Raw genomic sequence first — 24,495 nt, forward strand, 5'->3', positions numbered from 1 at the left:
CTCCCTGGTCTGTCCTGGCCCCCCACGTGGGGCAGAGGCCCCCCCACAGCCGAGCCCAGCACTGCAAAACTCACTTCGGGGCCAAGGTGGGACCCCTCAGCCCTGCACGTCCCCTGCCACCACCCCGGTGCTGTCCCCAGCATCCCACGCTGGCCCCAGGGACCTCTCTACTGCCCAGGGCAGGGTCACCCCGCCGGTTTCAGCGGCTCCAGCCCCGTGTCTCGGCGCAATAACCCCCTCTTTTCCCCCAAAGCCATCTATCCGCAATTAGCTCAGCCTCGGCTCGGCTCCCTCCGCCCACGCAGCGAGGACACACGTTGCCAGCAACCAGTAAGTCTCTTCTACTTCATTTTTATTTCCAGTCAGAGCACGTCGGCTCTGCCTTCACCAGTGCCCAGGGTGGGACGAAAAGGTGCAGGAGAGCACAGGGAGAGGCATCAGGAGTAACCAGAGCCCCAGCGCTGCCGGGCACCCGCTCCGAGGCAGCTACGTGCTCCTTCTTTCTGAGCAAACCAGATCCCAGCTGTGAGACCCCCATTCCCCCTGTGCTTGGCAAGCGGCATGTGTGGAAGGAGCAACGCCTCAACAGGGCAGGGGAGGCAAACTGCCCCCTCTCTGCCTCCCCACTGACTCGTTCCCCTGCCCCACGCTCCCGGGGAGAAGCCCAGCTGCAGGCAACCTGTGGGGCGAGCTGTGCCAGGAGGCCCCAGGTGTGGATACGGCCTCTGCAACCCACATGTGGGCTCCGGCTCCGCGCAGCTGAGACCACCCTCCCCCAGAGCTGCACAGGGAGAATTACCGGGGAAATGCAGCCTCCCGCTGCCTGCAGTGTGGAGGGGAACACGGGGGACTAAAGAGACCTGCTGGGCCATCCCAGCCCCTGCTCCCAGCCTGCAGCTCCACCAAGGGAAGCCTTCCTCCATCGTGCTGGATGTAAGCCAGCATATCCCGCCCTGCCCCGGGCCAGGGACATGCCAAAAACACAGGCCCTTGCTGGCACTGCAACCTAAGTAAGCCCCGCTACTGCTCCAGTCAGCAAGCAAAGGCCATGGGAACAACAAACACAGGTTTCACTAACCACTAGATCTCCTCTCCAAAGAGAAGAGCGATACGAACACACTGCCTGGGACATCAAGGACAGTCGAGAGTCAGCAGGGGGAGAGCACGTGAGCCCGGGACAAGGCCGTGTTCCCAGCACAGCCCCAGTCCCGCCAGCCTGGACATCCCTGCGGCTCAGCAGCGGTCTCTCTTCCAGCAAGGGCTGCAGGTCCCGGGGAAGGCAGGCGAGGTCGCTACAGCCGTTTACTGCACCTCCCGCCGTCCGCCCAAGGGCTCAGCTGGCTCATCCGGACTGTCCGAGTGGGTGTCATCCATGCCGAAGTCGCTCCAGTACGGGAAGGTCTCCAGGCGGCTCGGACCCTGCGGGCTTCCCAGGCCGGCACAGCTGGAAAGAGAGAACAGGTCAGAGCAGAGAAGGGATCTGGGGAAGATGCAGGGCCCGAGGTGCCCGTGTGTCTCCACGTCAACCACTGCCTCCTCGGCGCAACCCCTCCTGCGCAGCGGAGGCTGCTTCCCCTCTGCACAGCCCCAGCACAGCCCTCGGCTGCCTCAGCCACCGCAGCAGCCGCTCACCCTCGCACACAAGCCCACAGCAGGAAAGGCGGGGGAGACAGCCACCAGCGAGAGGCAGACGGCACTGGCAGCCGGGAGGGACGCGCGGAGCCGCACTGCCTGGGTACCTACCCATTAGCCTGGGCTGCCGCGCTCCCCTCAGACCCCTTCCTTAAACCAGAAGGGGCTCTATTTAAAAACAGGTCTCTTGCTGGAGTCCAGACACCTCTTTCTTCCTGCTATTTGAAAACCAAGATGAAGAAACACGGGCACTGGGTGGTGCAGAAGGCCAGACACGGCCTCCCGCTGAGCGGAAAAACACCTCATTTGAGGGGCAGGGGGACCCAGAGCACCTCTGCCAGGCACAGCCAGGGACCCCACGCCTGCCGCAGTCTCAAACACGCAGGTGATGTCTGTGCTCGTTCAGCTTCCTGCAGGGAGCAGCAGCAGTGGCAAATTGAGGATGTCCTCCTCTCCCACCAGGTCAGCTGCCTCCCCAGGTGCAGAAAACCCTTGACTGGCTGCAGGGGAGCCAGCCCCCCCACAGGGAGATGCCTGATTAATTCCCCGGCATGCAGCAAGCACTCTGAAGCTCTGATGGGCATGAGGAATCGCACAACCCAGTCATGCTGCGAGGACGAAGGCAAGATGCACAGAAAGCCTGAGCTTTGAAAGCCTCCAAAGGCTCCTTGCTCCCCAGAGATTAAGGGAGGAAAGCAGCCCAAGACCTTTGTAAATCTCAGCTTAAGTTCTTCTGAGAGACTCAAGCTCTTTTCTGCTAAGCCCTGGCCGCAGCCAGGACAAGTCACCCCCGGGGGCAGCCTGAAGGGCAGCACAGGAGACTGCTGGTGACAGCCCGCGATGTCCAGCTCCAATAGGCTGAGCCCCAGGAATCCTGCCCATTCGGTGCGCAGGGCAGGGGAACACACGCTCAACTTCATTCCCTCAAACGACCGCTGCAAGGATGGGACAGGGAAATTCAAGAACATCCAGGGGTCTCTAGAAAGCCCGGCAGCTCCTGTTTCACAGCAGAGGCTGTTCACTACTGGTGAAAGGCCCTTGCAGAGGCACCAACCATTTCAAATCAGGCTGTGGCCAGCCCCACAGCTGCAAGCACTGCCAAGGAGAGGTGCAGACAGCCAGTCACCAGCTGGCTCAGAGCACTGCCGGTAGCCAGCCCTGCTCCAGCCAGCCCAGAGCAGCTCCAGGCACAGCAGAGATGCTGGGGGCTGCCCCACTGTCAGCGCCCCTGGGGCCAGTCCTTCCCTGCCTGCGTTACCTGCCGTGCAGGTCTTCTCCGGGCAGCAGCACGGGACGGCTCTCTTCCTCCTGCACCCAGCCGCAGTTGGACATGGCGTAGTGCAGGATGGCTTCTGTCACTGTCTGCGAGCCCTGGCCTTGCACGCACGCCTCTATCTCGGGTACCGAGAGCTGGCTCTGCAGGAAAAGGTGCAGCCGGCTGTCGGAGAGGAGGACCACGTTCTGCACAACCCTGTGCACAGAGAGAAGAGGGCGAGTGAGGAGGGAGCACAGAGCATGCTGAGCCCTGCCCCACACCATCAGGGCGACCATCGACAGCTCTGCTGCCACCTCACAGCCAGCATCCTCTAAGCAAGACCGGAGCAGCGTGTCCTCTCCCTCCAGCCAGCCCTCACAAACGCTCTACTCACTTCTCCAGGAACTGCTGCAGCCCCTGTCTCCGCTTCTCGATGAACTCATCTGTGCTGCCCACGAAGAAGGTGGATTTCCCGGGCAGCTCTGGGACAGGCCTGCAGGCACAGAGCAGAGGCAGCGGCTCAGGGTCAGATCAGAGCAAGGAGACACAGGGGCACCGTGGCAGCAGCAGCCAGGACCCTTTTTCGTGCAGAGCCGGATCCCAGGAGCTCAGGTATCCTGTGTTAGTGTCTGGGGTTTCTATCCACACCTGTTCAGAGAGGATTTGGGATCTCCAGGGCAATGGGAAACAGTGTTTGGCTGTGGGCGAGGGAAAGGAGGGAGCACAAGGCATGCTTACACCAAGCCAGCATTCTTCTGGAGCTGCCTCCTCAGCCACACGAATTCACGGTACCGACGCCGCACACATGAGGTCTTGGCAGTAAAGGCCTTGCTGTTGGTCTGCAAAAAAAAAAAAAAAAAAGCCACCACGGAAATAATCCACGTGATTGAGGGGCAGCAAAGCAGAGGAGGGCAGGACCTCGCCCTCACAGACCCCTGAGCTCAGTGACTAAGGGATCCCCTCGAGGCGCCGGGTTTTGGGCAGTGCTGGGGGAGCTGACAGTGCCTTAAAGGCCTGAGCAGGCTCCAGGGGAGAAGCTGGGTCTCAGATCCACATGGAGAAAGCACAAAGAGTGGGACGAGTGTTCCCCCTTCATCCCTCCTTCCATCCCTGCTCAGCACAGCCAGGCACGGCCGGACAACTCCTCTCATGAGCCTCACGTATGGCACGACCGAGCTCTTCAGCTCATCCCTCTCCCTCAGCCCCGACTCACGTGGAGGAAGATTTTATAATCCACATAGGAGTTCCAGGAGCCTTCGTTCTGCACCCGGGGGTCCTGAACACGCACCGTGGTCAGCTCCTACGGCACAAACACCACCTGAGCGCGGGGAGGCACCGCTCGCTGCCCCCACCAGCATCACCCCCTCGGCTCTGCCCCACGGTCCCTGCCCAGCCTGCGGCGCCCCCCGCCCCTCCACACCACGCTCAGCCGAGACCAACCACCTCCGGCACTGCCCAACCCCAGGCAGAAACAGACCAAACCCATGTCAGAAAGGGTCTTACTTCCTCTCGGGCCTCCAACATCCTAGAGCCAGAGCCCAGCGGGAAACATCTGTACAGAAAAAAAAGGATTTAGTAAGACAAGATCAACACGTCAGGGTCTCTCACGTACTCTGCATCCCCCCAGGCACCTCACACCTCTCTCCCAGCCAGCAGGCTCCTCTCCTGCCCCACATCCACACTCGGCTGCCCTCCCCGATCCTCTCCCCTGAGTCACCATGAAATAAAGAGGGTGAATTCAAATCCAGCAGCCCACAGGGGAGAGAGCAACCAGCATTAATCTCCATGTGCTCCTGAGGCAACGTGGCCCGCCGGGCTCTTGCTAGGGTGTGCTGGGGAATGCACCGTGACCAGAGCCGGAGCCTGCGGCACCTCCCTCCTTCACGGCTCGTCTTCAGGTCACCCCTGCCCACAGAGAGCCACTGGGATCCTGCAGCCTTCTGGGACGGCACTCAGAAACCCCTGGATCACAGACAGAGGTGGGCAGGGCTCCCAGCTCAGACGGGCTGTAACCTCCCGAGGATGGGAAGGGGTAGCCCTGCCTGCCCTCCTCTCCCACAGCACGTCCCTGCTCCCGGGCAGATCTGAGGAGAGCCGGACATAGCTCCAAGAGGACTCTTCTCCCCAGTATAACTCCTGTTAGCCAGGAACAGCCTCCTCGCTGCACAGCACTGAGACCCCAGCTCCCCAGTTTGCTCCTGCAGAGCCAGAACTGCCAACGCGGGAGGGAGACAGGGTGGAAGAGCTCGTCCCAGTCCCCGCATGGGCAGGTTTGCACTGAAATTCCAGGGGAGCCAGTTCAGCTGGGGAGGAGAAAACCCTGTTTTTAATCACAGTTTCCTTCTACAGGTTTCCGTCTCCCCCAGTGCCTGCCCAACACGAGCTCCGCTGGGTTGTCCGAGCAGGGGAAGCTGCCAGCCCCCGCTGGCACCCCGCTGCCCCTCCCCAGAGGAAACCTGCTCTTTTCTTGCGTAGACCAGACCCGTTCCCCAGCTGCCACCTCAGCAAGTCTCACATTAGCACCAGACGCAGATGTGCCCTTTCTTTCTGGCTCTTTCACAAGCCACCTGAATAAGCAGTGAACTCGGTACCCGATTTCCCCACCCAGCTGGGTTTCGTATCTGTGACCGTCCTCCCTCCCTAACCCCCCCATCCCCCTCTCCCAGCGGGAGCTGGGGGGCTCACAAGTGTTGATGAGGCCCTTGGGGAGCTGCAGAGGTGCCCGGTGCCCCCCAGCTTTCCCAGCTCAGCTGTGCCCTGAGCTGCTCGCACACTCCCGTCGCACCAAGCCTCTTCCTCCGCCACATCCCTCTGGCGCTCCCAGGTCCTGCTGGACCGTGTCAGCTAATTTGCTGCACCATTACGTGCTCCTGCAGTAATTCCTGTTCTGCAACAACACCATGAACACAGTGCCAGGGCTTGCAGGAAGCGGGGGGACAGCGAGATAACCCCCCACACCCAATAAATGCATAGTCCAGCCACTGAAACCCCTCAGAGTGCCCCCCGCAGACGCCCTGTGCAGACACAGCCCGGGAGTACTCATTAGGGGGAGCTGGAAGACCAGGCGCATCCTGTGTCCTGGTTTCACCTCCTCTGCAGGATTGTTTGCAAGAGGTTTTGGAGCCCCTGGGATGAACCGGCAGCACAGGACTCCGCCTGTCACAGCCCAGGCTCCCGAGGGACACGTCCGCCGGATCGCAGAGGCGAAGCAACCCTTCACCTGTTCCCCATTCCTGGAGTCTTGCCTTTTAGGCCACGAGAGCTGCCAAGTGTCAGGCAGCGCTGGAAACCCAGCCTTTATTTATACGCTCAGATGTGAAGCAAAGCTCTTCTGAAGACAGAGCTAATTTTAGCTGGGACAAGGGGAGGGGTTGAGCCACAAACCACGCTTTAAAAAAATCTGGCTCCACCGGTTTGCAGGTACTTTCTGCAAGACTTCAGCCATCCGATTCCACCCGGAGAGCACAGAAATTGTTAATAACAGCGGAGAAGAGTTTCGGCATAGACAGCAAGAGACCTGGGCCCGCCGCAAGGTGTCTCCGAGTAATTGAACTCTCGCTGGTGTTGGGTCAGGCTGCTGCTGTTTCCAATTTGAGCTGTAAGGGGGAGGGCGAGGGGAACCTACCGAAAAAAAACCCCCACGCTTCAGCGCACATGATTCTTCCCCTGGGGAAGGAGGGGAGAGAAGGAGCCAAATGTGACATGAGTCACTTTCCTCAGCACAGTAATGGGGGAGCTCCGATCCTCCCCCGTGCTGGGGGCTCCCAGCCAGAACCAGTTCAGCGGCAGAACTTGACCATTATGTTCCCCGGCCTCCCCAGGGGATGCTGCCGCCCTCCCGTTGCTTTTAAAGCTCCTTGCTCTGCATAACAGCCCTGCCTAGATTAAAAATGCAGGAGGGAGAAGAGAGAGACTCAGAAATTGCCTAATGGAAAAGCGGAGGGTTGCCAGGAAGAGGAATTTAATTTCCCAGCTACTGAAAGGGTGCTCCGAAGAGCAGAGAGACCCAGGAGGGGGAGACGGCTCTCTGCAGTCAGCAAAGAGGCGAACGGGCTGCAGGAAAAAACCCCTGAGATCAGAGAGTCCAGGAGCTCACGTCCTTTACCTACGCTTTCATCCAGAGTTGTACCAAGAAACTCATAATCTTATTTACGCTTTATTTGGAGTTAATTGATCTTAACTTGATAAACCAACTTAAACCCAATGGAGAAGGCAGCTCTGAGTTAGCTTTAAACAGTTAAACAAAAGCCCTGAAAGAGGATTTGGTGTAAAGCCTCAGTTTAAGGGGCCCTGGGATACGTGGTTTGGGGTTTGGTTTAATCTTCCTCCAATTTGCATTTCATTGTTTCCAGGGCTCGCGCTTTCAATGTCTTCTAGCTAGAAAGACGCGAGAGGTGGAAGCCGCACAGAAACGCCCCACATCCACGCTCCTGGAGCCTCAGGACTTTCTCCTGCCCAGGATACAGCCGTCGGGGTCTTTTAAGGAGCCACAGACATGGTCCGACTCCGGGTGGATTGCCTCCCCAGCCCTCTACTCACGCTGCTGACAGAGAAAGCGTTAGTTTTTATCTCTTGCTTGCTATCTTCTACCTTCCGTGCTGATTCAGACACATCCTTGGCAGCGGTCTCTACCCCCCCGTACCAGCAGGACCTCTGCCGAATGTCTTCCCTAACCAGCACACCCCAGTGATGGCTTAGTCCAGCTCAGAGCTCCCCCCCCGGCTCCATTCCGGCCGAGGTTTCACGTCCATCCGCCCAGACACAGCACGGCTCTGGGCGACTCCCACCCGCAAAAGAACCCCCGGCTTTTGAGGAAAGCCTCGCAGAGGAGCTCCACGGCAGGAAAAAAGGGAACGAGTCCCGTTTGTTTCTCCTTTTGCCTGTCGGGCTTGGGCAGAGCCGTCCACAGCCGGCACCGGGGAGGAGCTGCTGAAGGAAAAGCATTTTCCGGCCCCCCCAACTCAGAGAGATGTCCCAGAGCCAGACCCCCTCAGCCCACGCTGCCCAGCGGCGGGGCTGTCCCCAGCCGGACCAGCGCCGCAGCACGTCAGGCCCGGACACTCACCGCGACCAGGGGCTGGGCCCGGCCCCCACAGCGCTCGGGGTGCGCCGGTCCCCGCGGCCTCGGCCCAGCCCCACCGGGAAAGGCCACAGCGGGGGGTGAGGCCGGGACGCGCCGGGCCGGGCCCTGCCCTACCGCCGCCCGGGGCGGGACAAGGGCCCCCCGCCCGCGGGGACCAGACAATCCCATCCCCGGCCCCCACCCCAGGCCCCCTCACCTCCTCTCGCAGGCCGCGGCCCCTTTAAGCGGCGCGGCGGCGCGGCGGCCTTATAGCGAGGGCGGTGCCTCCCCTTCCGGCGCGGGGCATGCTGGGAGTTGCAGTCCGACTCTCCCCTCCCTCAAGGCGGCGAGGCGCGGTACGGGCCCTGCGACAGCGGGCGGCCTCCCCGAGAGGTTCGGCCCCGCCGCGCCGCGATCCCCGCCGGGGCGGCGGACAGGCTGCGGCGGGGCGAGCGGCGGAGCGGGGCGGAAGATAGAGGCAGGACTACAACTCCCAGCACACCTCGCGGCGGAGGACTACGCCTCCCAGCGTGCTCCGCGGCGGGCGGGCGGGTGCGGGTCGCGGCGCAGGCGCAGTGGTGCGCGGCGGGCAGTGGGGCTGGCCGGGCTCTTTTGTTCGAGGGAGGCGGACGGAGCGCGGCCAGGCCCGCGGCGCCACCCGACCCGCCCCGCAGGCCCCTTCCCCTCGGCGACCGTTGGCGGGGCTGTGCAAGGTGAGCGGGAGGGGGGCGCGGGGGCGCGATGGTGGGGAGGGACTGGGCGTTACTGGGTGTTACTGGGTGAGGCGGGGGGGGTGCGCGGGAGGTGGCGTGTAGGGCGGTGAGGTGGCGGTTGTGTGTGGGGGCGGGATGTTGGGGGCGTTGGGGTTAATGGAGGGGTGTTTGGGGTGGGGGGGGGTCGTGGGGGGTGGGTGCCGACAGAGGGGGGTGTCAGTGGGGGGCTGCTGGGAAAAGGGATGTTATCGGAGAGGGGGTGTTGGGGGTGCTGGGGGGTGCTGGGAGAGAGGGTATTCGTGGAGAGGGGGGCTTGGAGGTGCTAGGAGAGGGGCTGTTAGTGGAGGGGGGTGCTGAGGGCCCTAGGAGGGGCTGTTAGTGGAGGGGGGTGCTGGGAGAGGGCGTGTTAGTGGAGTTTGGGGCTTGGGGGTGCTGGGAAAGGGGTTACTAGTGAAGGGGGAGTTGGGGGTGCGAGGGGAGTGGGTGTTAGTGGGGGGTGTGTCGGGGCGCTGGGAGAAGCGTTAGGGTTCTCCCTAACCCTTCCTAGGGTTCCCCCCTGAGAAGGGGGTTTGGGGGTGTTGGCAGGGCTGTGGCCCTCAAAGGGGCTGCAGCGGGAGTAAACCGGGACCTGGAGCGAGGAGGGGCTGGGTGGGGGACAAAGGTGGATCCAGAGGGTCTCTGGGGGAGAGGAAGAGCTGGGGGAGAAGGAGGGGGTGCCGTCGGATAGAGGAGAAAGATGTGTCTTGGGGGGCTGGCGCCTGAGGAGGGAACAAGGGGCTGCTGCAGGGGGTCTGGGGAAATGGGGGGGGTGGGTGGGGGGCTGCAGGCTCTGGCGGGAGGCCGGAGCAGGGTCCCTGCTCGGGGGAGGAGGTGGCATTTGGGTAGGGTGGCGGTTTAAGAACCGCTGCTGGAGCCCCTGGGGTGAGGAGAAGAGGAGGGAGGGAAAGGCTCTGGCTGCTCTGAGAGCGGGGAGGGGACCAGTGTCAACTTTTGGCGGGGAGAATGAGCGGGAAGCTGCTCAGCGGGCTGTGGGAGGGCAGCCAGGCCGGGGGGAGGAGAGCTGTTGGGGACTGAACTGGGGGGACACGGGGCCTTGGGGCTGAGGGAGAGCTCTGCTGTGGAGACCTCGGCGTGGGGCTGGCAGGAGGTGGAAAAGAGGGTTGTGGCTGGCAGGCTGGGAGCAGGGATGTGCTGGGGAAGGGGAGGGGGGAGATGCAGCGGGACCCGGTTTTGGGTCGAGTCCCTGCTCTTCCCCAGTGGGGGGTGGGTGTCGGGGCAGCCCCCCCGGCACGGCTGGCTTTCTCCGGCTCCTTTGCTGAGGCAGGAGGTTTGGGAGCTGGGGGAGTCATGCCACACTTGGAATGGGAGTTGTAAAGTGTTTGGGGGAAGAGCAGGACTCCTGGAAAGGGAAGGCGATGGAGCCACAATGGGATTTGTGTCTCCGGACAAGGAGGTGGCAAAGCTTTGCTGAGAAGTGGCAGATGCTGAGATGTGGGGCTGGCCAAGAGGGTGGCAGCAGGGTTTGGCTCAGGATTGTGCTGGGAAGCTGACCCGCTCCCCTGCGGTGTGGAGGAGGTGGCAGGGACGGGAAAGCGGCCTGCGTTTGGGTGAGGGGGTGAGCGTGAGCATCCCAGAGACGGGGCGGTGCTCGTGGCATTGGGGGTGATCCGTTTGGAAGCGACAAGCACATCTGTTGTCCATATAAAACTGAGAGATCAAAGTATAAAAGGGCTTTCTGGCTGAATAGTTACAGGCTCTATCTGTGAAAGATTTTATTAACCCTTAAAAACAAAAAAAATTCCCTTGCGCGTTTGAGAGAGGAAGGTGTTTGCGATGGGTATGTTTGTAATCAACGGTCCCCGTTGGGTTTGCAACCCAGGCACGGTTTCCTATTAGTGCTTGAGGTGCTGGTAGTGAAAATGATGAGAAACAGATGTGGCTGCTCTAACCCCGCTGCCCAGCGCCGGGGAAATGCAAAAATAACCAGGTGAAGGGCCTGCGAGTGCCGGTGGCTCTTGGGCACAGGGCTGCTGGGGGTAACGTCCCCAGGTGCGGTCCCTCTGTCCCTGGGCATGGAGGCTGGCAGGGGATGGTGCTGGAGGGCCTGGGGCTGCTCGTGAGGAGGGAGGCAGTGCGGTGTCGGGGACACTGGAGAGCTGGGAATCCTCCAGCACTTGGGACAATATTTATACAAAAGGGGGAAGAGCAACGCGAATCCCCGCTCTGATTTCGTGAGCGTTTATCTGATCTTGAGGAGTTCAGAAGTTGTATCTGCCGTCACATAACAAAATTCTTGTCTGTGCGATGGGATTTCTGACCTCTTTTTTCAGCAGGGAGGTAACGTTCCTACTGTTGCATGTGTGTTTCTCTTAAATCCAGAGGTGCATTCTCTCATGGATTGTGAATTTAACTGGAAATGGTGTGGCTGAGCTTGAAGGCTATGGCTTTTCTTTAGTTTGGTCTCCGCTCAAAGGCCTGAGCTTTCACTCAAACTTTCCAGAAACGTTTTCTGCTGTTTTCAGGTTCTGGAGAGTGGAAGACTTAACATGCTTGTTCCCACTTCAAAAGAAAGATGCCTGCTGCCTTTCCCTGGCGCATGTGGAATAAACTTGGCGTGCTCCTAAGTCTCTAAAGAGAGGAGTGATCCCAGCCAAGTTTGAGAAAGGCAGGAGGAGGAAATGTTTTAAGTCTAAAACTCATTAAAGCTGAGCTGAACTGTTAATCCTATAAGATGCAGCTAATGGAACTAGTCTGTACTCAAATTAAACCTCTGGGTCTCCACATTTTTTTCTTCTTAGGCTGGTCTTCTTTTCCTTTGTTAAACTTTCTACTGAAAAGATCAGTGCCAGGCGCGGGAAGGGTGTTAGGTAGAGCTTCACCAGATTCCGAAGAAAGCGTCCCAGCCAGTGGGGCTGAGTGTATTTGTACTTGTCTGGTGGTGGTTTCACTACCTGGATGCTCTTCTCCAGGAGATCTCATGACACCAGCACGTGTTTCGCTCTGATCTGCGATGACATGCCTTCAACACTGGCTCTTGCTCCTCCGTCTGCTCCTCCTGCCCCAGTAACGCAGGCTTTTGTACGTACCTTCGTGCTGGGTCTCTTTCTTCATGGCCTTTTACCGGAGTTTGAATTCTTTTCAAGTGGCTTAGGTGTGTCCTGGATCCTTTTCCTCTTAGCTGCAGACCAAGAAGTTATTCTTTCGCTCTCTCTCTGTTCTACCTTCCTCTTCGCAAAGGATTTCGGCTTTGCCTTGAGTGTTAGGTAAGAAGCAGCAAATGAAAATGGAAATATTTGGCATAGGCCCATCCTGAATTTGTCTTGAAATCATATTTTTCGGTATAAGCCAACTTTTTTCACACATTAATTATATAAAACTGAAGCTGAATTTTAGGAAGCATACTACTGATGAGATCTCTCTCAGGCAGGAGTAATCTAGCTCCAAATTCTATACGCATGAGCCTGCTTGTGTAAACGTCTGCTCTCCCCAAAAATGCCCAGGCGGAATGAAATGGCTTCGTTCTGCACCTCCTTGCACAGAAACTCGGTGCGAGTGAAATGTGTTTGTTTGAAAGCTCTGGAGTCGAGGGAGCAGAGCACAGGGTAAGTCTTCCCTGCGCTGCCTTTCCAAATAGACGGGTATTGTTCAACCTCTCCCCCTTCCTCCAGAAACCAGCCGTGCTTTGGGTGGCTGTGGTTTGTTTTCAATAACTAAAATTGGAGGGTTTGGATGTTCCCGGTCACAGAAGGCTGAAATCTTTGTCGAGCGCTCTGTGTTCCATGGAGGCATTCCTTACGAGGAGGAAGAGGGTGTGGGGAGCAGCTCAGATGCTTTGCAGATAAAGCCACACACTGAGTTCGTGTGTCGTCCCCCCCGAGGAAGGGGGGGAGCTGAAGTTCCTTTCTCACGCTGGAGCTGCGTTTTTGACTGCAGTGCAGCGAGAGGCCTGTGCAGCAGCTTGTCTCTGCTGCTGGCTGGAACGCTAAAACCTGCACCGTCTCTCGCAGCAGACACTGGGAGCTATGGCTTGGCCATAGCTGCCCGGAGCACCTTTCTGGCTCGCAGGCTCTGGTGGCAAAAGCAGATGTTGTCCCCGCCGCGGGGGTGAGTGCCGAGGGGACGGCTCGGCAGCGGGGCGCCGGCCCCGTGCCTGCGTGGGAGCAGACATCTTGAGAACCCACGGGGCAGAGGGGGTCCGTGCAAGGGGGGACACTGGTAATCTGGTGTAAATGCCTCTGGCAGAAGCAGGGGAACATCTGCTGAAAGGAACAGGCCCCGGGTGACCGGGGACTTCAGAGAGGTTGCTGCCTGCCCTGCGCTCGAGGTACGGTTGCTGCAGCCCTTTGCACTGGGATATTTGTCCCTCCCCTTGGCAAGCTCTTTCTCAAAGTGCTCCTGGCCTTGGATTTGCATCTTCTCTGCCCGGTGCTCACCACAATAAAATGACGGATCCGCAGTGTTGCATTGCTTTGCTGCCTCTCTCTGTTTCCTTTTCCACACCTACACACCACCTCTGGTTTTAGCAACTCACCTTGGCCAGCCTCTACCGTTAGACGCTTGGATCCAGTTGCCGTCTTACGAAGCCGCTGGAGTGGCCCAGCAATCCGTCTGAGCACCCTTAGATGCCTTAAAAACCAGTCCATCTCCAAGCAATAACCACAGCGCATCCGACTAACGTCCTTTTTGGCTGCAGCTGAACAGAAGTCCCTGCTGAGAGAGGGGAAGATCTCGCCTCTCCAGGCTGTCTCGGAGTTTACTTGCTGATTGTAGTCGGAGCTGCGACAGCACCTTCTTGAGAATCTCCTCTGCCGTGGCGTGCTCAGCTCTGGTCCCCTTCTCTGTCAGCCATGTGGTGCTGGAGGAGGAGGATGGAGGGGAGGAAGGCCATCCTGCGCGGGAGGAAGGAACTGCCTGAAGAATTCCAGAGTGAAACACGATCTCTCGGCTTCCTGCTGCAGCGCTGGCTCCTGCTCGGGGATTAGATGCTGGCGGTGGGTCGGAGGCTTTACATTGTTGTATTGCACACCAGCTGAGGCAGCGCCAGGCAGCCCGGCCTCCTCCCCGCCGAGTCCGCAGGCCACCGGGAGCCTCGCTGCTTTGGGTTTGCCTCCGTCCGGCGTCTGATTAAAGATGCTGACAGTGTATCTCAGCCCAGGAGTTGAGGAGGGAGAAGCCTCTCTCGTCCATGTTCTTGTACAGCTCCGTTTTAGTGGGCTGTTTCCAGGTGGTTGGGTTTTTTTCCCCCCTATTGAATAGGGCAATAAAACCTCGTCCTTGGGGGGCTGGGTGTCCTCTGGCATTGAATAAAGGTTCTATGGGGCGATATCCCCACCACCACCTCAGCTGCTGGTCTGTAGAGGGCAAGGAAATTCTCACTTCATTTAACACTTAGAGGGGGCTTAGTTTTCACCTTCGGCGGATGCTGGAGCTCTGCAACCAACGCACAGCACGAGCAGAACAAGCTCTTGCCTTGTCCCTGTCTGCTCTGCAGCCCCTTCAGGTGCCGACCCCTCTTCGGAGCCCACCAGTCAAGAGAAAGGCAGGGGAGATGTCTGTGCTAAACATGAGCAGAAGGAGGAAAGGGCTTGTGATGCAAAGCCTGGGCTCTGCGACCCCCTGACTTGCCCAGTGACCACTAAACACCCGAGACGGTAGCCAGTTTGGCTGGCTTTTATTGCCAGTCCTCTGCCTGGCTGGCGAGTAGCCCCAGCTCTGGGTGCTATGGTGGGGGGGAAGGCGTTCGTTCTTCCTTCTGCCCCAACATTGCCATCAAAGGAGGGGGCTGTGGTCAGCTCACGGCTGGTGCCTGCAGGGGTGGGGTGTAAAGGGAAGATGTCCGTCTGCCAGCAAGCGCGGCTGGAGGCTGAACGCCCTGCGGAGCGAGAGCCCGGGCGCTGGCACAGCTTCTGCGCCAAGGTCGGGTTGAAAGCAGCAGCGCAATGGCAGGGTCCAAAGTATAAAAAACGTTGGTCCAGCGCCTGCCAAGTGGGGGAGTGCTGCTTTCTTCCTCCGCGTTCTTCCACGCTCCTCCTCGCTGCCCTCAAGCCCCATCTGAGAGATAGCAGCAGAGACGGCGTGGTCTGGAGCCTGCTGGCTCGGCTCTGCTCCCTCCCGTCCTCTCTGCTGTGGCTTCTGCTGGTCAGAACTGGCCGTACGTCTTTTGAGCTTTGTGGGGCTTGGTTTTAAGCTTTCTCCTTTGAAGGATACTCTTAACAGCAGCTGCTCAGCTCAGCAGCATCTTGCGCACAAGGGAGCCTGTCCAGCTGTACCCCGAGAGCTGAGGCTGTTGCTGAGCTCGGACATCTCCTTCAGCCAGCGTAAATCTGCAGGATCTTTGTTTTGCCGTATAAACCAGCCCCGGTTTGCATAGATTTTCCCATATGAAATTTATTCTAGAAGATTTGTGATAACCCGAGTGCCAAAACGAAAAGTTTCCAGGCAGGTAATGTTTGACCTGCTCACCAGTCATTTTGCTTGGCAGAAGATCCACGTTTTACTGGAATAAAAAAGAAGTGTTCCTCAGCGTTTGGGCTGTGAAAGCTCCTCGGGCAATTCTTCATCAGGGTGGGGTTTGGGGAGGCTGAGGTACGGAGTTGGTTTCAGGCAGTCTGGGTCCCGTTGCCAGCTTTGCCAGCGGCTCTCCGTGCTGGCGTGGCTGCCTATCGGAGATAACAGATGGGGAGACTCAGAACCTCCTGACCCTTTGGTTGATCTAAATCACTGCAACTTGTTCGGCGCGCTGGGCTGGCTGCGCGGACTTCTTTGGAGCAGAGGCTGGTGATGAGGTCGGGGTACTCGAAGGCTCTGTATTTTTCTTGAACCTAAAGAAAAAGCCCTTCCCACGTGAGCAGATCATAGAAACACAGAATGGTTTGAGTTGGAAGGGACCGTTAAAGACCATCTAGTTCCACCCCCTGCCGTGAGCAGGGACACCTCCCACCAGACCAGGTCGCTCAGAGCCCCGTCCAACCTGGCCTGGAACGTTTCCAGGGATGGGTTCAAGTTATGTCAGGGGAGGTTTAGATTGGGTATTAGGAAACATTTTTTCGCTGAAAGGGTTATTAAACGTTGGAATAGGCTGCCCAGGGAGGTGGTGGATTCACCATCCCTGGGGGTGTTTAAAAAAAGGGTAGATGGGGCACTTAGGGACATGGTTTAGAAGTGGCTTTTGTCAGGGTAGGTTAAAGGTTGGACTTGATGATCTTAAAGGTCCCTTCCAACCTCAGCAATTCTATGATTTCTATGGGGCATCTCCCACCTCTCTGGGCAACCTGGGCCAGGGTCTGCCCACCCTCAGTGTAAAAAATTTCTTCCTTAGATCTAGTCTGAGTCTTCCTTCTTTCAGTTTAAAACTGTCTCCCCTCGTCCCATGGCTCCCCTCCCTGCTCCAGAGTCCCTCCCCAGCTTTCCTGGAGCCCCTTTAGGGACTGGAAGGGGCTGGAAGGTCTCCCTGGAGCCTTCTCTTCTCCAGGCTGAACCCCCCCAGCTCTCTCAGCCTGTCCCCACAGCAGAGGGGCTCCAGCCTTCAGATGGTTTTTGTGGCCTCCTCTGTCCCCTGGCGGGGCTGTGTGGTGGCTCATGGTCTCAGCTACAGAACTGGGACCTGTCGGTTTAACTGGTACCAGCCAAGAAGCGGCTGGAGAGCGTTTGCAAGGACCAGGGGTGTTTTTAGCAGAACCACTTGCCCCACAGAGGGCAGGGACGAGGCGCACGGCTATCCCCCCCAGCAGCGGGGGGAGACTCTGACCCGGGATCTGCCCGGCTGTGGTGATTTTATGGTCCAAGCTGGGTTTCAGCAGGGAAGCGGGGCCTCTCTGTGGTTTTTGGCTCTCTGAGGTGTTTCGTTTCAGCCTGGGGGAAGCACCCGGCGTGTTGGCAGGGCTGCTCCTCCTCCGCGGTCCCCACCCCGCGCCAGTGGAAGGCAGAGCTGCGCCGAGGGCCGCACGTCACGCGTTACCTGTGTGCTGCGGCGTCTGCGGCAGGTAGCCTTGGGCTGTGTCGGGCCAGGGAGTTCTCCTAGCTCTGCATCGCTTCTCACGCTTCCCAGCAAGCACTGGATATATATGCAGGAATTTTTGACTGTCTAAACAGCTCTGGAAGATACGGGGGGGAAAAAACGTTTTCTCGGTTGGTGAATTAGATAAATATCCCAGAGTGCACATCCATAAACCAGCAAAGAAATGAATATTGGGAGCTCGGTATCAGGGACTGTGACTTGTATTTAACTTGGATTAACTATTTATTACCTTTTAGTTAATATCAGCGGCATGGTATCTTCTCCCCACTGCTGTACAGCTCTGCAAATGCTTTCTGCCGCTCAAGGCGGGGTTGGGCTAAGCAAAGGGCAGGTCAGCGAGGTGAGGAAGGAGCAGGTTGAGGGGGGACACGTGGGACTCGACAGAGGAAGGACAAGGTGTGGAGCAGCTGACGTGGGATGCCGCTTCATTTCTAGAGGTCAGTGGGCAGCAATGGGAGCAGCAAGGTCAAGACACGGTGTACTGAGAGCGGGGACAAAGTATGGGTGGAGTCAGGTGGGGTTTTGATGGAGTAGGTGAAATAAGGTGCTGGGGAGACAAAAAGGCCAAAGCTGGGTGTCAGAATGGTGTCGTGTAAGTGCAGCAGCTCCTGCTGGAGATTCCTGTTGCCCTTTCCAGCTCCAGGACCAGCCCAGCCCAGCTCTTGGTGTGTTACCTACTTTGTAGGCGCCCGTTTTCTCCAAAGCAGCGTTCCTGTGCTGTGCTTTGCCTCTTGCGTACCCAGTATGTTTGCTGCCTGGCAAAGGCAAACCCGACCTTGACACAAACATGTGGTTCTCTCTCCTCTTTTAGCAGCGTCGCCCGTAAGCTGAAAAACTGGCCAGCACAATGGGAAAAAAACAGAACAAGAAGAAAGTAGAAGAGGTCCTAGAGGAAGAGGAGGAGGAGTATGTGGTGGAGAAGGTCCTGGATCGGCGAGTGGTAAAGGGCAAAGTGGAATACCTGCTGAAGTGGAAAGGCTTCTCGGAGTAAGTGCCTGCCTTCTCTTCTGCCTTTGGCTCCCGAAGGCTCCGGGCGGGTGGCTCGGTCTCCCTGCGCCTCTCTCCTTGTCTGTAAAAGGAAGCTAACAGGCCAAGGGCAGCCGTGGTGATAAAAACGGCGGTGCTAAATGCCTCGAGCTCTAATCAGGGCGACGAGAGCACAGCCTGGGTGAGAAAGTCCCGTTTCTGTCTCGCAAACAGGCTGCGCAGCGCCGTGGTGGGGCTTCCCCCTCTTAAACCTTGTGTGAAACAGGCAGCCAGATAAAATGAATTGCGTTTCTCTCCCAAAAAGGGAAATAACTGCCCTGCCCTCTGGTATCCCAGCCTGGATCGGGGCAGGGTCCTGTTTCATGGGATGAGGACATCCTCATCCAGACTGCTGCTTCTCTCGGCATCTCCGTGTGACCTGGTGCCCAGGACTTTTCTTGGCAGGGAAAGCTGCAGCGAGCTGCCCGTATGTAAAACTAAGCTGTTGTCTTTGATTGCAGTGAAGATAACACATGGGAGCCAGAGGAGAACCTCGACTGCCCAGACCTCATTGCAGAGTTCCTTCAGTCCCAGAAAACCGCACATGAGAGCGAGAAGTCCGAGGGAAGCAAGCGCAAAGCGGAGTCTGACACGGAGGATAAAGGGGAAGAGAGCAAACCAAAGAAGAAGAAGGAGGAGGTGAGGCGGGGGGGGTGGTTTCAGTGCTCACCTCCGTACCCCTGTGTTTGGCACGGTGTCTAGCAGCTGGAGCAGCCACGCTCCAAACCCGCAGTCAAACTCTTCTCCTGCACGGAGGGGAAATGATTTCACTTCAACGAGACACCGCTGAAGTGCTTTTGAAAAGCTGTAGCTTTCGGAAGGAGGCACGAGGTGTCGTCTAAGCCAGGCCTCTGAGCGAATCCAGAGCCAGCCCTAGCACTAAAGGGAAAGGCCAGATCTTGAACCAAAAGGGTAGAGAGCCCCAGCTTCTCTGGAAGAACCACACAAGGGGTGAAACCAGAGGCAGGAGTTACCTGTTGCCCCTTGAAGAGAGAGAACAGGGTGGAGCAGAGAGCCTCCTGCTCAGGGGGCTCATGTTTGCTTGGGAAAAGGGGCAGTAAAAAGGCTCTGCCGTCTGGTTTTCATCCCAGGAGCTACGAGTCTTGGCCAGCACGAGAGTTTGACCAGCAGAGCCTTGGAAATCGGATCCTCTGCTTGCTGCATGAGCAGGGCACTCTGCTGGGCTGCCCCGGGGCCTGGCAGAGAGAGGTCACCTCTGTGCAGTGGGTTTACACCTGGGTGGTCGTCACAGTTCCCCACTGGCCTTGGTCTGAGCACTAGAGCCCTTCTGAACAGCCACCAGTGTGTCCTGGTGACCAGAAACAGGGTTGTGGCTGTCACCCTGCGATGCTTCAAGTGGAAACTTGTCTCTTTTCAGTCGGAGAAACCGCGAGGCTTTGCCCGAGGATTTGAGCCAGAGCGAATCATTGGTGCCACGGATTCCAGCGGGGAGCTCATGTTCCTGATGAAGTGGTGAGTGTGTCTTTGTGTCTGTCACTTCTTCGCTTATTCTATGCCAGAGAGGGAAGGACCTGCGCCTGGGGAGTCCCTGCTACCTGGCATGAAATCTCTCGCGATGGCACTGCTGCCTGAGGTGACCCTCTGCGCTGAGGCTAACGTGGATGTGAAACGAGCAGGTAGGGCCCTCGGGATTGTGTGGCTCTTAAGATGTCCCCCGGCAGCAGGCGTGAGCTTGGGGAGAGAGAGGGGCATGGCGTCATGGTGTGCGGGCTGCAGTTTCGGAAGGCTGCACCCAGAGGAGAGCCTTGACCATGACCACGTCCCCTTCGGCCGTAGTGACACAGGGCTTGTCGCTGGCGCAGGTGGGAGCCACACCAGTCCGGCGTAGGTGTGGGAGCCGTTTGCTTTTGCACCGTCTCAGGAGTACGGAGTGGCTGAGGGCAGGGCCGCAGCTTTGATTTGGCTTCTCTTCCCCATCCCCGAGAACACCGAGCTGAACTGACGCCTGAATTTTTCCTGGGCTCACGTGCTGCTTCTCCCCGCTCCAGAGCCACTCGGGAAGGGATCGCTCAGATCCCCTGAGCAGCTCGGGGACTCTGTTTACCTACTGCTTCTTGATTTTTAATCCGGTCTCCACTTCTTCCATCTCCCCTCCGCAGCCCCCTAACTTGCACCTCTGCTCTGGCCTGTAGGAAGAACTCTGACGAGGCCGACCTGGTCCCTGCCAAGGAAGCCAACATCAAGTGCCCCCAGGTGGTCATCTCGTTCTATGAGGAGAGGTTGACATGGCATTCCTACCCCTCAGAGGACGATGACAAGAAAGAGGACAAGAACTAACCCCTGGCACCCGCCCTGGCCAGCCTTTGTATAAAGATCTGAACTGTGGGTTTGAGCAAGAGGGAGAGAACGCAGCTCTGCTCGGTTGGGAGCGTAGAGATGGCTGAAGAAGATGCCCTTTGAAGAGACCAGTATGGTTTCTGTGCCCTGCAGCTGTTCAACTGCTTTCTGCAGCTTCATGCTGTGTACAGATTCAAACCAGCCCGGCTCAGTCTTGGGGGGGTGGGAAGGGAAGGGGGAAGGGAAGGGAAGGGAAGGACAGGGAAGGGCAGGGGGGATACCGGGGGGGTTTGGGAGGGAGGAATTGGGGTGTTTGTTTCAAGGCTGACTATTTTGCAGCTTGTGGTGGAGGAAGCAAAGCCCCTTCCATGAAGGACTCTCGCTGGTATGGGTGGGCTGGGGAGGGGGAGTGCAGATGGATACTGCTTGTTCTTCAAAGACCATCTCAGCAACCCACAGCCTTCTTCCCAATAGTGTTAACTCTGCATTTTTACGGCGTAGCATGTGTGTAGGTTTTTTGGTTTTTTGTTTTTTTTTTTTTGTTTTTTTTTTTTCTTTTGCTATTTACTGGTGTATCGGTTTGAGGGGCTGGGGGGAGGGATGTGGGGAAATTGGTCTCTTGTTTAATCGGGGAGGGAGGGAGATGAGGTCTGGTGACAACGTTTCAGATCATTTCCAGATCTTTTTTAGAACCTGAATTCAGAAAAGAAAAAAAAAAGGGGGGGGGGGGTGGGGGGAGAAAAAAAAAAAGCACCCAATATTGATGACAGAACACAGGACAGTGACGTGAGACTGAAACTGTGAATGTCCAAAGCTTTGGAGCCAAGATCCTCAAAACCCTGCGAGCAATTTTTGGGGGGGGGGGGCGGGGGGGGATGAGGGGAGACTTGTGAAAATGCAAACTTGTGATTCGTATTGTCCAGAACTGCCAGTTACTGACACATGCATTGTATGTGGGAGGGTGGGGTGCGGGGGGGGAATGGATTTTAACCCTTTAAAAGCCTTTCTACCCTTCTTTCCGTTACAAGGTGCTATTTCTCAAAATTGGGCGGGGAAAGAGGCTTGACTACTTGTTCCTTTTCTCCCCCGAATTCGACTGTCCAGCCAGCAGCATTGGGAGCCCTTTAGTTGTGGGAGGGAGAGGAAACCAACAGCAGCACAAGAAAAAAAAAAAAAATCAATTCCGTATTCTCCCATAAGAAGTGATTGTTTGTAGGAGGCCAGACCTTGGTGCTGGAGCCGGATGTGTGACCCTGAACCTTCTGAGGGGGTTTTTTTTCAAATCAGATTTATTACGAATACTGAACTATTTAATGTCTGGAGTCATGAGCCCCACCAGACTCCTGGCACCTCCTTGTAGGGTGGTATGTATCTAGACTTGCATTGTACAAACCTTTTTTTAAAAGCATGTGTTTAGGTTTCTGTGAAAACGTTGTTTAAATGTAAAGTACGTGTTTGGATTTTAACTTCATACCAAGCTCTGTCAGTTTTTGTCTCAATAAAATTTTAGATTTATAATCCTGATTTTTTTCTTCTCTACCAGCTCTTTGTGCGGGAGGTGAGTGACGAGGTGTAGCGCAGGTGACGGAGGGCAGTTAGCCTGCGGCCGTGGGTCCCTCTCCGCGAGGGGAGCTCTGGCGCAGCCCCGCTTAGCCGGCGGCTCCCATCTGGGTGTCGACAGCGGCAGGAGCTTTGGAGCAGCTGACAGCAGGTTCTGATTTGTGTTGACTTCCATCTGGAGAAGAGCAGTGTCCTAGAGGTTAGTGTCTAGAGGCCCGAGTCGAGTCTCGCCCCTGGAGACAAGAGGAGGAGCTGTGATTCGGGACCTCCGTTGATGCGGCAAGATGCTGCTTGAGCCGGGAGCGAGCGCCGCGTGTGTTCCTAGCCGGGATCCGGCACCGGCAGTGGGGTAAGTGACCTTTTCTTCAGTTCTCATCCCAACATCGAGCAGACTCTGTCACTTTGCATTTACGGCTGGGTTTTTAAAGCCCTGGCAGTGGTTCTGTTCAGTATATTCATTAATGACTCGGACGAGGGGACAGAGTGTATCCTCAGCAAGTTCGCTGATGGTACCAAACTGGGAGGGGTGGCCGACACTCCGGAGGGCCGTGCTGCCATCCAGCGTGACCTGGACGGGCCGGAGAGCCGGGCAGAGAAGAACCTCATGAGGTTCAACAAAAGCAAGTGCAAGGTCCTGCACCTGGGGAGGAGGAATGCTAAGCACCAGTACAGGTTAGGGGTGGACCTGCTGGGAAGTAGTTCTGAGGAGAAGGATCTGGGGGTCCTGGTAGACAGCAAATTATCCATGAGCCAACAATGTGCCCTTGTTGCCAAAAAGGCCAATGGAATCCTGGGCTGCATAGGGAAGAGTGTGGCCAGTAGGTCGAAGGAGGTCATTCTCCCCCTCTACTCTGCACTGGTGAGGCCACAACTGGAGTACTGTGTCCAGTTTTGGGCTCCCCAGTTCAAGAGGGACAGGGAACTGCTGGAGCGGGTCCCGCGTAGGGCAACTAAGATGATTGAGGGACTGGAGCATCTCCCTTCTGAGGAAAGGCTGAGAGAGCTGGGACTCTTCAGCCTGGAGAAGAGAAGGCCGAGGGGAGACCTTATTATGGCATACGAGTATCTGAAGGGTGCGTTGGAGGAGGATGGTGCCAGACTCTTTTCAATGGTTCCCAGTGACAGGACGAGGGGCAATGGGCACAAGCTGGAACATAGGAAGTTCCGTTCAAATACACGGAAAAACTTCTTTACAATGAGGGTGACAGAGCCCTGGGACAGGCTGCCCAGGGAGGGTGTGGAGTCCCCTTCTCTGGAGATTTTCAAGCCCCGCCTGGACGCAGCCCTGAGTGACGTGCTCTGGGCGATCCTGCTTTGGCAGGGGAGTGGGACTGGATGATCTCTAGAGGTCCCTTCCAGCTCTGAAGATTCTGTGATTCTGGTGACCATTTGGCTGAAGATGGAGATGGCTTTGCTTGAGTCTCGGTGCGGACTTGCTGAAGGCCTTAAGCTTTGTGCTTGGAGAAGAGTAGACCCGTCCTCTGCTCAGCAGTAGCACGGACGGCGGAGTGGGCTGAAGCCAAGGGAGGAGGAGTGTGGTTCCAGCACAGAGGTTTCTGGGTGTTTGCAGGGTGCAGGATGGAGCAGGGAGAGGCCGGCAGGTTCTGGGTGGTGTTTGGGGCTGAACGGGGGCTCTGCCAGCCCCTCGCTGGCACTCGGAGCTGCAAAACTACGCAGCCAGTTGAAATCCGGGTTATTCGCAACAGCACAGGCTGTACCCAGTGGGACGGCGAAATGTCTGCCCTGCCCCAGCAGCCAGCACGAGCAGCAATTAAACCTGTATTAATTGCTAGAGATGGAAGGGGTATCGTCCACTTAATTGAACGTAAGAAGGCTGCGGTTCCCCGGGGAGGCTCCCGGGCGATCGATGGATCGCAGCAGGTAGCTGGAAGATGCGCGTTGCTCCGTCCCGGAGATGGGACTGCGGACGCACCGGGTCCAGGGGGCTCCTGGTGAGCTGCAGGCAGGATTTTGGGTACCGGTTGTCTCTGTCTGTGGCGCTGTGTAAGCAGGATGGGTCACCTCGTGCTCGGGACATCTGTGGGCGATGATGGTGAGGTGGTCCTCGCCCAGGCTTAGTGGTCCAGGGCTGGCAGAAGCCGGGCAGGGAAGGGCAGAGGCATCTCCTCCACCGCGGAGACCGGCAGAAACCACGCCGAGGGCTCGGGCGGCAGCCGGACACCAGTTAAAAGTGCCGCTGAGCCGTGGCTCTGGCCGGGATCAGAGGGAGGAGGCCCCGCTGGTGGCTAAGTGCTTCCTGCTACGGCGAATGAAAGGTCTGCACTTCACCTGATTAGGGGCTGGCAGGCAGCCGGCGCCGCTGACGGCGCATGGCGTGACACACGGGTGACAGCGGCGGAGGAGAGGAGCTGCCGAAGCGCCCGTCTCGCCCGCCCCCTCCTCGCTGCCCGCAGGAGGCCGGTGCTCGGCCGCCCGGCGCGGGCTCTGACGGGCAGGGAGCCAGAGGGGAACGGATTTTGTCAGGCTCGTTCTCAGCTTGGGCTTTGCTGCGCTGAAGCCGCGGTGGAGGCTGGGGGCCGGCGCTTTGCTCACCTGTAGCCTCTGGATGGGGAGATGGGGGTTTGCTGGGGGGTTCGTGCGGGAGTGGGGAGATGGGTGAGTGCGGGAGCGGAGCCGGGAAGTGAAAGGTCCCGTTCTGCGGGGGGGAGGCAGCACAGGGGGATCAGAACCCAGGGAGAGCAGAGAGTCCTCCCCTGCTGTGTCCCTGCTCCGCTCGGGGAGGGGACAGTGACCACGGGGAGGGCTGAAACCTTCTCACAGCATCACCGGGGCGGGGGAATCCGTGCGGGGTTTTTTGCAAGCCGGTGTTATGGTCTAAAACAGCCCCTGAAGGAATATCTGAAATAAATACCCTAGAGCCCAGGAAGAGAGACAGGAAGCACCTCGGAGTGTGTGTTTTAATGCTTCACGT

The 24,495-nt window shown here is 57.8% G+C and overlaps 2 protein-coding genes across 4 annotated transcripts; one reads left to right on the top strand and one right to left on the bottom strand.

The window, feature by feature from the left end:
- Positions 1-319: 319 nt before the first annotated feature.
- SNX11 (sorting nexin 11) lies at positions 320-8,247 on the bottom strand. Of its 2 annotated transcripts, none has more exons than XM_074562548.1 (7): positions 8,167-8,247; positions 4,391-4,439; positions 4,101-4,187; positions 3,626-3,726; positions 3,282-3,380; positions 2,891-3,103; positions 320-1,444 (listed from the first exon to the last, which is right to left on the bottom strand). In XM_074562548.1, the coding sequence occupies exons 2-7, from the start codon at positions 4,409-4,411 to the stop codon at positions 1,303-1,305; spliced, it is 663 nt and encodes a 220-aa protein (XP_074418649.1). In that variant the 5' UTR covers positions 4,412-4,439; positions 8,167-8,247; the 3' UTR covers positions 320-1,302. The 2 variants fall into 2 exon arrangements, with proteins under 2 accessions (XP_074418649.1, XP_074418650.1); XM_074562549.1 differs by lacking the exon at positions 8,167-8,247 and adding an exon at positions 7,953-8,142.
- Positions 8,248-8,510: 263 nt separating this feature from the next.
- CBX1 (chromobox 1) lies at positions 8,511-21,526 on the top strand. Of its 2 annotated transcripts, none has more exons than XM_074562550.1 (5): positions 8,511-8,662; positions 17,491-17,666; positions 18,167-18,344; positions 19,084-19,178; positions 19,859-21,526. In XM_074562550.1, exons 2-5 carry the CDS (start codon positions 17,527-17,529, stop codon positions 20,001-20,003), a joined length of 558 nt encoding a protein of 185 aa, XP_074418651.1. In that variant the 5' UTR covers positions 8,511-8,662; positions 17,491-17,526; the 3' UTR covers positions 20,004-21,526. The 2 variants fall into 2 exon arrangements, with proteins under 2 accessions (XP_074418651.1, XP_074418653.1); XM_074562552.1 differs by having other exon boundaries at positions 8,534-8,662; positions 17,494-17,666.
- Positions 21,527-24,495: the final 2,969 nt, after the last annotated feature.

The sequence above is a fragment of the Larus michahellis genome, chromosome 18, assembly GCF_964199755.1.
Source record: "Larus michahellis chromosome 18, bLarMic1.1, whole genome shotgun sequence".
Taxonomy (NCBI): Eukaryota; Metazoa; Chordata; class Aves; order Charadriiformes; family Laridae; genus Larus; species Larus michahellis.

Coding starts and splice junctions, on each gene's coding strand:
- SNX11 (XM_074562548.1), bottom strand. CDS start 4,411: ATGTTGGAGGCCCGAGAGGAA. Junction 4,188..4,390: donor TGTTGGAGGCCCGAGAGGAA/GTAAGACCCTTT, acceptor TTTGTGCCGTAG/GAGCTGACCACGGTGCGTGT. Junction 1,445..2,890: donor GGAGAAGACCTGCACGGCAG/GTAACGCAGGCA, acceptor CTCTCTTTCCAG/CTGTGCCGGCCTGGGAAGCC.
- CBX1 (XM_074562550.1), top strand. CDS start 17,527: ATGGGAAAAAAACAGAACAAGAAGAAAGTAGAAGAGGTCCTAGAGGAA. Junction 17,667..18,166: donor AAGTGGAAAGGCTTCTCGGA/GTAAGTGCCTGC, acceptor CTTTGATTGCAG/TGAAGATAACACATGGGAGC. Junction 19,179..19,858: donor CTCATGTTCCTGATGAAGTG/GTGAGTGTGTCT, acceptor TCTGGCCTGTAG/GAAGAACTCTGACGAGGCCG.